At 43.7% G+C, this 13,752-nt stretch overlaps 1 protein-coding gene across 1 annotated transcript in view; it reads right to left on the minus strand.

Moving 5' to 3' along the window:
- Positions 1-13,752, minus strand: part of GALNT17 (polypeptide N-acetylgalactosaminyltransferase 17) — a 212,449-nt gene that overhangs the window by 67,522 nt on the left and 131,175 nt on the right. The window contains exon 6 of the mRNA XM_040613286.1: positions 10,318-10,435. Coding sequence (XP_040469220.1) covers positions 10,318-10,435 — 118 coding nt within the window. The remainder of the gene's footprint in view (positions 1-10,317; positions 10,436-13,752) is intronic.

The raw sequence follows: 13,752 nt of genomic DNA on the forward strand, positions 1-13,752 counted from the left end.
GGAATGAATTCCTTGGAGGAATGGGTGTAACATGGCACAACCCATTGAACCTGGTCATATACTGAAATAAAATAAAGTGCTATAAAGCAATCCCAAAGAGTAGGATACCTGCCTCAAAAGGATTTGGATGTTCAAGGAGTCCAGGAGGAGATGCAGGGTCCTCCAGCAAAACCAGGATGCCTGAAGGGCGAGCGCAGGAGGCAGGACAGAAAGGCCTGCCTTAATTCAGGAGTGAAACTGGCTTCACTACAAGGCTGTGGCAATATTTGGTCATGAATACCATTACTGTTCCTATAATCTTCTGCTGACTTGGCAGAGCTGGGACAGACATACGCAGGGAAATGCAGTCACTCTCTGTTTCTTGCCATCACCATCAGGCTGTCAGCTGCATTTTAACTGCGTTCTGTATCAGTGAGGAGTTCAGATGAAAAAGTAATACAGCTTGAACAGTTCTCAGAGCCAAGGCTGCGATTGCAGCAGGGGCTCTTGGAAAACTGTGTTTTCGTTTGTAAAAATGAACAGGTTTGACCTGAAAGTCCTTGAGAGAGGATGACTGCAAAGCCTTACAGAGACACTAAACACACCAAGAGCTGCTTGGGAATTTCTAACTACAAGCTTTTTGGTTGAAAATCACAGGAGTGTAACGGCATTGATTACATTTTCACCAGGAACAATCCCCAAGCCTAAGAGAAATCTGTAGTCAACGAAGAGAGTGCCTTACCCTTGAAAAAACCCAACGCTCAGTGCTTATGAGACAGGACCGCTCCCAGGTCTGAGGCTGCTGCCCTGCCTGGGTCACTGGAGGCCGGCAAGAGGGATAAAATCAGCTTTGTGGCTCTGGATGGGATGGGGAAGAGATCTGCATGTCCCACAGCCCTAGCAAGTGCATCACAAATTAGTCTTCTCATAAGAAAGGACAGATGAAAAGACAAAAAAAAATAACCTTGCCTTTGCAGTCATGACGAACAGGGAGCTTTCTGAAAGCTTTATGAATATAATGGGATGAAAAAAACCTCATTTCCTCATCTCAGTTTATTATGAGCCCCATTTGTTGGTGTGTAATTTCATGTCAAATTTTCTCTTGGCATTTCCCAAGCGTGCTTTTTGTAAGAAGACAAAGTTCAGTTTGGCTTGGAGTTGGTTTTTAGGAAGACACAAGCCTATTTTTTGTTTTATAGAGTAATTTATATCCTAGACACCATAGGCACATGCACAGAGTAAATGTGCTGCTGCTCACCTTGTATAGTGAAGAGTGAAAGGAAAAAGCAGATCTCAGAGAGTTATTATTTCAGACGCCCAGAAATACTTTAAAGGACAGTTGTCCTCCAGGGAGTGCTGCTATAAAACCAGCTTTCAGGGGGACTAACTTTGCTACATCTCAGCAATTCCTGACCAAATTGCAGCTGCCAGACACTCGGACAGCCGGGACCGCTCCAGCTCATGCATCATCCCCACATTAATGAGTGCTCAGTGCTGGAAACGTGACCACAGCCCAGGCAACAGGGAACGGGAAGGGGTGTCCCGCGGCTGTTCCGCTCAGCAGGGCCCAGAGGGCTAATAAAGAAGCAAACCAGTGTGCCTTGCAGTACAGAGGGGAATATGTCAGTTGAAATGATATGGGAATCCTTCTTCAGCTACTCACACCTATCACTGCTGTTTAAGAGGACTTAAGTAATTTATTTCCCTGCAAGAACACGGAGGCTGAGAGCCAAAGCATGGCTGTGCCAAGCCCGCTGGCATCCCTCATGCCAACTCCTTCACCTCCCAGACACAGCAGCCTATGGTGAACATCAGCACAACAAACCTCTAACCCACACAGTCCTTAAAATGCCTGCTGAGACGCTGCAAAGATGCCGTATTTCAGTGTGCCACGGCAACCCTGCCCAGCCAGGCAAGGAACAGCTGCCACAGCAAAGCCTCTTGAGTCTTCCCTGCAACAGCAAGGGTGGGCTGGCTGAGACACAGGGCGGCACTGCAGGTATGTCTGGGGTTGAAGGGAAACCATTGCCTGAGCATCAAAGCCAGGACTGCCAGATAACCAAAATCTGTCATGCAAACATCTTCAACAGAGCCCAGAACGGGTGCAAATGTCAGAGCAGCCGGTGCTATGTATCTGCCATGTTTTATCCCAATAGCCATAATACAAACCACGGATGGTGAGGCACCTTGAGCCCCCACCCCAACCTCACACCTAGCAGCGTTCAGGCATTTCCACATAAAATACTGGCAGAACGTGGCCAGGAATGGATGTGCCCCTGAGCAACACGCAGGAAAGGGTGAAAATGCGGAGACTCAAAACTTTGCCACATCTTTCCCCACAGAGGATGGAAAGCTGGAAGCCCAGAAGTTAAAGGCTTGTGGAATGGGTGTCATGCCCAAGAAACACAGCATGTGATAGAAAAAATATATAAATTAAAAATCCATCTGTCTTGGGGATACTGGAGATGTCTTCGATGTCCATAGCCCCTGGAGCAACCTCACTGGACAACATCAGTGTGGTCCAAAACTTAGAGCAGGGTATATTCAAATTGAAATTGCCACAAAATTCAGTGGAAAGAGCAACATGGGAATGGCTCTGTTCAGAAGGAGCACAATTAGACTAAAGATGAGCACTGAAGAAACCTCGCTCATGATTTAGGCTCCATTTTCTAAAATCCATTGGTGAAAAGTATAAATAAACCAAACTTCGCTAAGTCTCTACGAACCTGCACGGCCACTTGTCCTTGCTCCCCACAGCCCCCTTAGCTATGGAGATGCTGTGGCTGCTCTCCACATCTGGCTTTCTCCACCCAAGCCCCAAGCCCAGGGTGACGAGGGTGGACTCTGACCATGACCCAGAATGTTAAACCGCCGCCTGGCAGATCCCTAACCACTGCTTGCCAGAGGCAACTATCCCATAAAAATCAGTGAAAAGCTGGCACCTGCCACATTTCAGGTGAAGATAAGGCACGGCTGAGCCCTAAAATGGATTTCTTCATCTTACCAGTAAACCTCAACTGCAACACACGGCCTATTGCACGAAAAGAGTTATTATGTTTCCCAGCAAAGATGATCACTGTCTTGTCAGCATAAAACCAAACTTGTCAGTAAAAACACTAGAATCAACTGGGGTGAAAATAGTGGTCCCTTCCCCCTCTTCTACCTGTCCCCATCAGTCAGCAGGTAACAGGCAGGGATGACAAATCATTTTCTATCAAGGGGAAGGAGCCAGACGGGAGCTGTGCAGCCGCCTGCCTGCAACCCCCCTTCCCCAGGAGAGCCGGCTGCCGGCCGCGCAGGCACTGCGGCGCTAAGAGCAGAGCTGCTCTCTGGCTCCCAGCACAGAGGTTATAGCCCGTTTAGAAATAATCGAAATACAGCTCCATTTCCATGGAGGCAGTGGTGATGAAAAGCATTTTACCCGTTTGGAAAACTACACCGCCGCTTCTTATAAAGCATCTTCAAGCACCTACAGTAAATACTGAGCTGACAACTAAAATGCCAAACACAGGATCTGAATTTGTACTTGTACTGATTCCTGCTCTTAAAATAAATGCAGGCAGTGATTGGATATTGTTCAGTGGTGGAAATATTTCTTCCAACCACACAACAATCACTCTGAAGAGAAAAATCAACTTCTCTAACAGGGATACACATACAAATAAACATGTTGTGGCTATACACAAAGGTAATGCATTACCTGTGTATCGCTATTTCTACAGCTATATTTCTAAGACCTTTTCCAAGGTCAGTACTACTCTGCCTCTTATTTTGTTTCAGATTAACTTGATTTTTATGTGGAAACAGCCTTAAGCTCCAATTTCTGCATGGATTTTGGTGCCTGACTCATAAAGTACGTTTGAAAAGCTGGTCTTGAGTTTATATTATTGGCAAGTTTAGGTTCTAGGGGATTTTTGTTGTTGTTGTTTGGGGGGGGGGATTGTGTTTCTGTTTTTTTCTTTTTTATTTTTTCTTAAACTGCAGCAGTCTCTAGGGTCTTGGCAAGCCATTGGTGGGCCTGTGATAGCCTGCACCAAAGCCACTGCTACGGCTGCTCCATGCTACCGTGAGGCTTCTTGTGCCTGGAGACAGAGGAGGGAGACGCACTCCAGCCCCACGCAGCTTCATCCTGCAGATCAGGCTGGGCCAACTAACTCCTGTGTCTGTAAAATACAACTTCCCAGGGCTTCACTGGTTCCCCTGTTGCTTTTTACCATGGTTTAGCCTCTAACTTCTCAAACTGCGTTCCCCTGTTGCTTTTTACCATGGTTTAGCCTCTAACTTCTCAAACTGCTTGCACTAACTCAAAAATTTCTTTCCCTGACAGGTGAGCCCAGAGTTTCATCCCCTTCCCCTCCTGCCAGCAGCCCCACTCGAGCATCCCCCACCACTGGCACTGACTTCTGCATCATCTGCACCTGACCAACTGTGCATAGGTTGCAGTTCCTCAGTATAAATTCTCAGAAATGTCAAAAGAGTGGATATTTGAACAGTACATACTCCGTGACAACCAAATGATATCTGGTAATTCTACCCCAAAGCCTTCAACTAGTCAAAGGCTTGTTCTTCTCCTTCCTTGCAACCAGACGCGTTGACACCTCCTGCAGCCAAGCTCTAAATAAAGCTTGGGAGGCGTCTCACAGCAAAGTGTATCTGTGCTCCTCAAAATCCTTCCCTCAGAAGCTCAGGCTGATTTGTTCCCACACTTTCCAAAAAACCCCTTCACTGCCACAGTCGTAATTTCATGACTAATTCTGTCTCAGCAAAGCTAGGTGTAGATGGGGAAAAAACCCTGCACATCATGAGAAACTCGATTCAACCCTAACTACTGTGTTTCAGTGAACCCTCACAAAGCTAATAAAGCTTTATGAATAAATTACATGCTTTTCAGCTTCCTGTTTTTCGAAGTGATAAAAAATGTAACAATGCATCATTGCAGATCTCATGGATCCCACCAATGCGCCGCATCCTGCAAGCCTCGGCATGCACGCTCATCATGCAGCGGCCGGCGAAGCCAGCAGATGTGACAGTCAATGGAGGAATGCTGGAAATCATGCCCAGGTGCTGATGGACAGAGTGGTTAAAAAGGGATTTCAGGTACTGCCTACACCCAGACTTTAAGATATTAATCAGAAGAACTGAGAGAGAGAGACATTTGAAGATGATCAAACAAAAAGCACTGGCAAAACACCATTTCAAATGACAGCAGTAACACACATTGCAGAGTCAAAACGTGACACCTGATATTACATGTCTGCACGTTTGGCTGACATTATAAAAACAAATTCCACCCTAACCAGGGATATTTTTACATTTTGATGACAGGCACTAACTCTTTAGATATTAGGTTCATGCAGGTAGAAACCCAGGCAAACACCATCCAGCACTGATATTTATGCCCTCCCCATTACGCTTGTGTCTATCACTCTCCATTTTAGAGACGTGCACAATGTCATTTAAAGACATAGGGTATTTGCATTGGAGCCTGTGCTCCCAGTTGGGCTGGGAAAGTAAGCCTGTGCTAGCATGTTTTTTTTTACAAAAAGAGCAGGGATAAAATAATCAAAACATCTTTCTCATGACTCATAGCCCTGCCCTGACATCCTTGCTCTGCTCCCACCCAGCACCCCATGGCAGGGATTTTCTGCTTCCCATAGGGCTGGATAGAGGCTGCCCATCCCTCACCTCAGATGCAACAAATCCACAGATGCCAGAAGAACCGCTTGCTCTAAATACCCTCACTGTTTTCTTCTTAACAAAAAGGATACAGCCATAATTTTATGGAAAATGTATGCAGGAAGGGAAGGATTTGATTTTCTGAATGCAGAAAGAGTCAAGCTCCCTTGTGGAATTTAAATATACCTATTTGACGGCTTTTCTTTTTTTTTTTTTGCCTGACCCTCTCAATATTTCAGCACATGAATAATCGTACGCATATAAACAAAATGGGCTCCTTCATGGATGAAACGCACACAAGAGATTTGTACCATTAAAATGCTATTTAATCTATTTTAAGGGTTTCTGAAAGACTGAAGGGTACACAGGCACGGTACCCTCTGGGAGAGGATCAATGTCACTGCCAGTGCAATGAGGCCCCTTTTGTGCCTAAGCAGCTGCAGGATGAGAGTCCAATTATTAAAGAAATCACCACTAACAACAATATGCTCAATGTTCTTGTTGTACCCATTTGATTTTCAAAGCTTCATATTCCCAGCCCTTACAGTTATGCACAGGGGTGCAACTCTGCTTGCTCCACGCATGCAACTGCTGGCTTGGCAGCACCAGAAACCTGGCATGATGAATCTATATGACAAATCTGGGGAAAAAAATATCTGAATATTAAGAGGACACGCTGTGCTTTTCCTCTGGAAATCATTTGAAAAGATCCAACCCAAACTTCAGACAATTTAACATCCATAGTAAAGAGTAGCTCCAGTCAGTCATTAAACCTCAAAGGGACCCCTGAATTGTGCTTTTCTTAATGAATTCAATAATCGATTCTTACTACACAAATAAGGTATGGGATGGATCAGCTAATAAGCATTCTCTTTTAATTGCTTTCTTCAAGTGACAATTTGTACAAATGATACCATCAAAGTAGTAATAATTTCCTTATTGATTAAATTTATCTTTAAAAGACAACTCAAATTTAATTAGCAATGCATGAGAGAAGCACAAAATACTCTGAAAACAACCTTGTAACCCATCCCAGGCTTAGAAATCATGGCAATAGTCATGCAATAGACTTTTGCATCTTTATTCAAATAGACACACGCGATTTTATGGAGCATCTTTAGTGAATGTCTGTGACTAACCATGAAAACCCATCAAACCCTCCCTGCAGAGAAAAAGCAAGACGCACAGCAAAAGCAGTCTTCCTACTTAGTCCCATAGTCACTAAAAACCACGGCCACAAACAGTTTTAAAATAAAAGAAAAATTTTCAACAGAAGGAGCAGAGATGGTCAGAGAAGCCTCAGTGCCAAAATTCACACATGGAACTGGTGGGGACTCACAGCAGTGTCAACACTTTCAAGCTGTTGGAATTGGACACCAGGTTTATAAAATCAGAACAGAAACTTGTTCGGTATAGCAAAGTATTAGAAGAGTTGGCTCAAGGCTTGCTCAGAGAGCAGGTCATGCTCTCTGGGACCAACAGCAGAAACTGGGCCTGGGGAAGGGGCCAGGTTGTGGTCCACAGTGCACAGCACCCACACGCTCCCCAGGACGGGCAGCTTGGAGCAACGCTTGCTCTCCCTGTTCCTGTAGCAGGACTGAGACCAGGTATGAGATGTCTCCACACGCCCTGGTTCCAGCACCTTCACTAGCACCGCCTGGTCACCAGGTTTTGGTTTCCCCAAAAAGTCTGCTGGGGAGAGTTACGGACGCAGGGACAGACCAAATGTTTTGTCCCCATGGCTGTCAACACTGTAAGAACGACCTGGCACTATTGTAATTCAACAGCATGGCACACTTGGCGGGGCAGGGGGAGTAAGAGAGGGAAAAAAAAGCACACTGAAAACCCCTCAGTTGAAGTATTAACCTAAACTGCCTTGCATAGCAAACACTTCTCTGCTCTCTGCCAAGAAAAGGAGAATTAGACTCAATTCTGCCTCGGGAAGTGAAGTAGTGGACATCAGGGACAAGAGGAGTGAATAAGCACAACCTTCTGGAGACACTCCAGTGCAATAAAAGAAAGTAGAATAATCCAGAGAACAGCATGTTCCCCTAGTCAGGGCCAAAGCTACCCCGCAAGCAGAACAGGAATTTGCCTGGGGCAGCAACATGCTTAATGGCTTTATTACTATTATCTGAGCAATCCGAGGATGCTTCCCAGCACGTACAGGAGAGCAGCGAGCCCAGAGCCACCTCTGTGAACGTGAGTAACGGGGTTATTTTTTCAAGTGGCTCACGCAGGTACTTTCCCATTTAGCTAACTGAATTCAGCAACTGAAACATACAGCCCATATATTTCCCCACACATAGGTGCCATACAGCTTACTTTAGAATCGTTGAAGCTTATTAATAAAACAAGACACTTGTACAGTATATGGCCTTGGCCGTTCTAGGTTTGGACAGACCAGCTTTCTCAATTATTTATTTCATTTTGTTATTCAGATTACTTGCATTCAATTTTACCATAATGTAGTTAGCTTGTGCTTTTGCCTGAAACACCGTATTGTTTTCCATGACCTTCTCATAGCCTCAACAGGTTTATCGTTTCATTTTTGTTCTTTGAACATTCTTGGTAATACAAGAATATAATTTTTTAAAAATGTCACATGATTCTCAGAAGAGGACGGAACTTCACCATCACTAAAAAGAAAATAAATACTTTCTGTATTTATTCTCATCCAAGGATCACTGGAACAAACAAGGAACCACCAAATTACTTTTCTGACTACAGGCAGTCACCAGGCAAAACAGCAAAACACCCACAAAAAGCCTAATAATTTTCTGTTCAAGTTGATCCTCAGAACAATTTTATTAATACAGAGTCCTTCATTACTGGTAACATGGTAAGGCTGCTACAGACCCCAGCCATGGCAGACTGCAAGCACGCAAGGAAGGGCTGGCAACTAGAACCAGATATATCCACCTGAGACCTGACATCTGCTTGAATCCGTAACAACTCTGTTTCCTTACACATGTGATGACTAGCCTTGGATAAACTATTTATAACTGAAATCTTACTATGAAATGGAATTTAAATATGTGGCAATTGAGACACACCATCTCTCCGGGACCACTCTCCGTATGAGCTACTTGACCTGCATACACAATGGCCAACATTTATTAAACAGAACTGATGTGCTATGAACTCCTGGTCTCTAAATAAGACCCTTGCACAGAGACTGATTTTTGGATGTCTTCTTTCTATGCAGTTTCATGAGGTGGATTTACTAAGTATTTTGGCTCTGAAAAGCAACAATATTTTTAAAACCTTGACCAGAACACACAGCATATGAGCATGCAAACAGCAGGGAAACGTGGGTTAGAAATGCAAGCTTGGGAAAGTCCCTTGGGGAAGATAGGGATTATTTTATTTCCAAAAGGATGTTTATTAGATAGCTTTTTCTAAAAAGTTCAGCATGTGAAAATGAAGAGGACATATGCTCATCACTTGTCCCTGAGACATTCATCTTATTCTTCCAGTTAGGAAGCCAATCTCCCATGAAATCCCCCAAAAACCTAGCAGATGGGTTGATTTACTAATTGTGAGAAGACTCGTTCCACAATGATATTATTAAAAAATCCTACAAATAAGCAAATAAGGATAACCACAAGAGAAGCTTGGTTTAGAGCAGGATCTCTCCATACCCATGCAGCAAGCTGCATGATGACGTGCCATAATTACTTCATATGGAGAAGAGCTATGTGGCATATTTAAAGCCTTTAATTTCTAATCCCTGGTTTAAGTGAGATTATTGTTCCCTGTAGCCAATAACAATGGATTTCTTAAGTTTCTTCTGATTTGCCAGAAGCAAATATCCTCCGGTAAATCTATGAGCTGAACAATGATTTTTCATTTTTACAACAGCACAGTCAATTCAATTTTCCAGTTATAAGTCTCAAGCCTCTCCCTATCAGCTTGTTAACGTACAAGTGCTTTACTCTAAAACATGCCTGGAAGAATCTCAAAAGACTTCACCATCCCAAGTTGCTTCTGAACATTGAATTCATTGCTTATGAATCACTTGATGTATGTAAACACTTGAATCACTAAGCCACATCTAATATTGTACATAGTAATCAAGTGATGTTGACACAGTGGATTCTGTAATGACGAATGTCTGCACGGATGCACTGAAGCAGCTCTAAAAACATGGCTAATTATTAGTGTTTCACTTTTATAAGCAAGTTTTGCCTGTTTATGAACATATTTCATTTGCAGATGCTAAATGCCTGTAAAATATTTTCAGGCTTTGTGTCCTCTTGAGAGAGTCACAAGAGTCCCACCACCACCCCTACAACTGTTCACGTGACGAGAACGGCACTGCATTTTTCTTGCTATTTAGGATACCTATGACTTAGAGCAGTGGTGTGACAATGTGACCCGGGCCTGTTCTGGCTGGCATGCTATTTCAACCCAGTAGCTTTTTGCATCAGGTCAGACAAAAGAATAAGACAGTAAGAATAACAGATAAGAACCCAAGGAAAAAAACCACACCCCTAAAAGCAAGTAATTTTTCCCCCTTAAACTTAAATTAAAATGCTATAAAACACATCGGTGCTGTTTCCCTGAAGCATTCTAATAGCTTTATGCTAACTTGTTAAAGTGTTGCTTTGTGTTCCCTAAACAGTTAGGTGCAATTTTTCTTGCAAATGTGTCACAAACCTTGATGCCGAGTTCTATGTTCTCCCCTCCGTACACATCCATCCCAGGATCGAGAAGCCCAATCTCTCCAAAGAATTTTCTGTGCACCACAAATGAGCAACCGATCATCGCCGGTGTCCTGTATGAAGAGAAGAACAACAATAATGCACAATTATTGAAATTTTCCAATTTTTAATGGACGGAGGGCTAATTTCTGCTGAGTTCCTGTTGGCTCCATATGCTTCCTGCCTCTGGTTATCCCAGAGACTTTGCAGCAATGAGTGAGCTCTCTGTCTTTGAAGACATCGTTTCACCACTGCAATGAAACTGTCCAAAATTCACTGTGTATAGACTGGAGAAAGAGCTCTCCTGGGATTAAATTACTAAAAAGCTTTCAGGTCTTGGCTCTGTTGCAAACACCTTGGTGTGTCTATGGGCAAGGGCACAAATTCTTTGGGTTTCCACTCCCCATAAGCAAAGGAAACGTAATAATGGCATTTCCTTTTTCTTACTTTCTCCTACACGTTTAGTAACAGTGTAGACTTCAGGACAGACACTAGTTTTTATGGTATCCTGTGAAAAAGGGTTTCTAATCCAGATCTTTATAATATATCACAAAGGAGTCATCACCAACCAGCAGCAGCAAGCTAAACTGCGAATCTGCAGAAGCAAATCCTTGATAATTTCAAGACAACTGTTTGCAGAAACATCTGCTGTGTCATTTGCCCAGTTTCACCAGTATCAACAGAGCTCTGGGTTAAAAGATCAAGTTGTCACGTTCATCCTGCAAAACTTTGTGCCCTCCAGCTAACAGCGCTGCTCAGCTCCCCCTCCGGCAAGAGCAGCCAAGCACTCTGTCCGCTCAGGGAAAATGATAAAGAGAAAAATGAGGGTGGTAATAATAATACAGACATCAATAGAATAGCAGAAAGACTGAAGAAAACCACATTGTCAGGGGTTAATCTGTAATAACTATGCAATTTCAAGGACATAATAGATGGCTGTGTTTACTAACGATTGGGGCTGCAACATGCACATGCACTGTCCCTCCCTCATTACCTTGCAAAACACTGGACCAGATCTCCATCTGATACAGCTGCCCTGAGATGAGGATGTTATTCTGATTCACACAAGCTGAGATCACATTTGGGGACATTTTTTGAGTGGTTAAACACTTGTGACCCTCTCCATAAAATTACACTTTGCCACAGAGCATGGCACTGAACAAAACCATATCATTATGCTCTTGCAGCTTGGGGATACACTAATCTGTTGCAGTTACGGTATATGGAAAGTTTACCCCCTGGGATATTTTCTGTACTAAAATAGAAATATAAAAACCGTTCTCCCATTTAACTTGCTTCCATGTGAATCCATGTTGGAAAGAAAAAAAAACCCCAAGGACCCACTTAGAGGGATCAGCAGGGAGGAGACAATGAATTTTAAAGCTAATCCATGCCAAGGTACTGCCAGAATCTGCTTTTGTGGGGAGCTGTGGGGCTCCCCGGCCCACCTTGAGCTCAAAGCTTTGAGCAGAGGGAAACCCCACCATGCAGGACAGGATGGCCACCACCCCTGCCGCTCCTTGCCTGGGACTAGGGGACACCTGCCTTGTGCTGCCTGGGGAAAACCTGCAGGGTGTAGCACCAACGGTAGCCCACCTATTTAGAAATCCCACACCACTTAGAAATGCCTGTTCTCCAGAGAGAACCTATTCTTGAGGTAGAAATGGGGCAACGGGATAGTGTATTTTAACAGCGGCCCTAAAATCCTGGCTCAAAGCACGTTTCACAGCTTGTCCATGCTGCGGAGCATGCTCAAGGCTGAACTAAGAAGTTCGGGCTTGCAGAGGTGGAAAGCACCCTTGCATATACCCAAGACACAGCTTACAGATGGCAAAGATCAGACCCATGCTCAGCCTCTCCATCCACACCACACAAAATGTCCCTGTGTGCCAGAGGAGCTCCTGGGGTCTCCAATGCACCCCAGCCAGCCGCAGGGCTCGATGACCCCCAAGGACCTCGCGGCTCGGCTCTGCCAACAGCCGGCCGAATTCACCTCTGCGAAACCCTTGAGCTCCTTGGAGGAAAAGCTCTAGTCACATAGGTATTATTATTTATGGACATTTTAATACTTTTAATAGACTGGTAGAACAGCTGAACGCTGCTGCCATATTAAATTAGTTAGAATTGGAATCCATCAGAGGTTTTTTTCAATAGATTTCTTCCCTGACAGCAAGGCTGGCCTTCCTTCCAATAAGCGGTATAATGTTTCATGGTTTGCTGCCACTCTAGTACTTAAGATTTCAATTCTATTGCTTTATTTGTAGCAAGTTAACTGCCATTAGCAGAAACAATTCCTTCTGAAATGATAACCATATTACAGATGCCAAATCTAATAGCTCCATTATCCTAGATTACCTCCTGGAATTAAATGGAAGGGTAAGTTGCTCTGATTTTACACGGAGCATGAACAACCCAGCTCATCTCCTCCACTGGGAATAGGCATGGTGGAGCACGGGAACCTTTGACTTCTCCAGTCAAAACCTGTTAGGTCTGCTAAAGGTACTCAGGGAACAGTTAAAGACAGAAAAAAATCCAGGTGAAAGTTCTGACCCAATAATGTGGATCACTGGGAACTCACCACCAGGTAAACAAGGTTTTCTGAACTGGAAGGCACTCAACAGCCATGCTCTGGAGCTGTACCCCAAGAAAGCTTTCTTTCATTATTATTTTACAACATGACTTCACTTTATAGACCACAGAGTCACTAATCCTTTCCAAAATGGTCTTGGAAAAGCCTGATTGGGATTTTGGAACTTCACCTTCAAATTTTCCTCTTCTTCGTTTTGCTGCACATTCTGTTTTCAACACGCAATACCATGAAGCATGCAAAGCAGCGTTCCCAAGCGGATCTGAGGTCCCTCAAGCAATACAAATTAAGTGCTACATTCTTCTTTGTAACAATGCCTCCATATTAAATAAATGAGGAATCAAGCGGCGCTCGACAATTTAAATAAAAACACCATTTGGTTTTGTAGTAAATCCTTCAAAAAGGTGGACGTTTACAATAATAGATAGCCCATCCACAATGAAATAATGGCCTGCAGACAAAGAGCTGATAAAGCCTCTTGTTCCTCTGCCCCTTAATTAAAAGCATTAACGCAGTTTGTTTTTTAAAAATCACACAGCTCAGCTAAATGCATTTTTATTTGTCCCGAAAGCTATTCTTTCTTTAATGAGGAAGGAAAAGCAGAATTTGGCAGGAAGGGATGAACGGAGATGTTTAGCAGAATTACTGGTTTTGTATCCAGAAATCCAGAGCGTTAGTCCCTTGCCATTATTTTGGTTGGCTCCTCTATACAGCAAGCGATGAAAGGTCAGGAAAGAGCATCTTTTATGAAATATCCTCAGCATGAATCTCTAAATAAAGATGAAGAAGATAGAGAGAAAAACG

This window comes from Falco naumanni, chromosome 1 (genome assembly GCF_017639655.2).
Source record: "Falco naumanni isolate bFalNau1 chromosome 1, bFalNau1.pat, whole genome shotgun sequence".
Taxonomy (NCBI): domain Eukaryota; kingdom Metazoa; phylum Chordata; class Aves; order Falconiformes; family Falconidae; genus Falco; species Falco naumanni.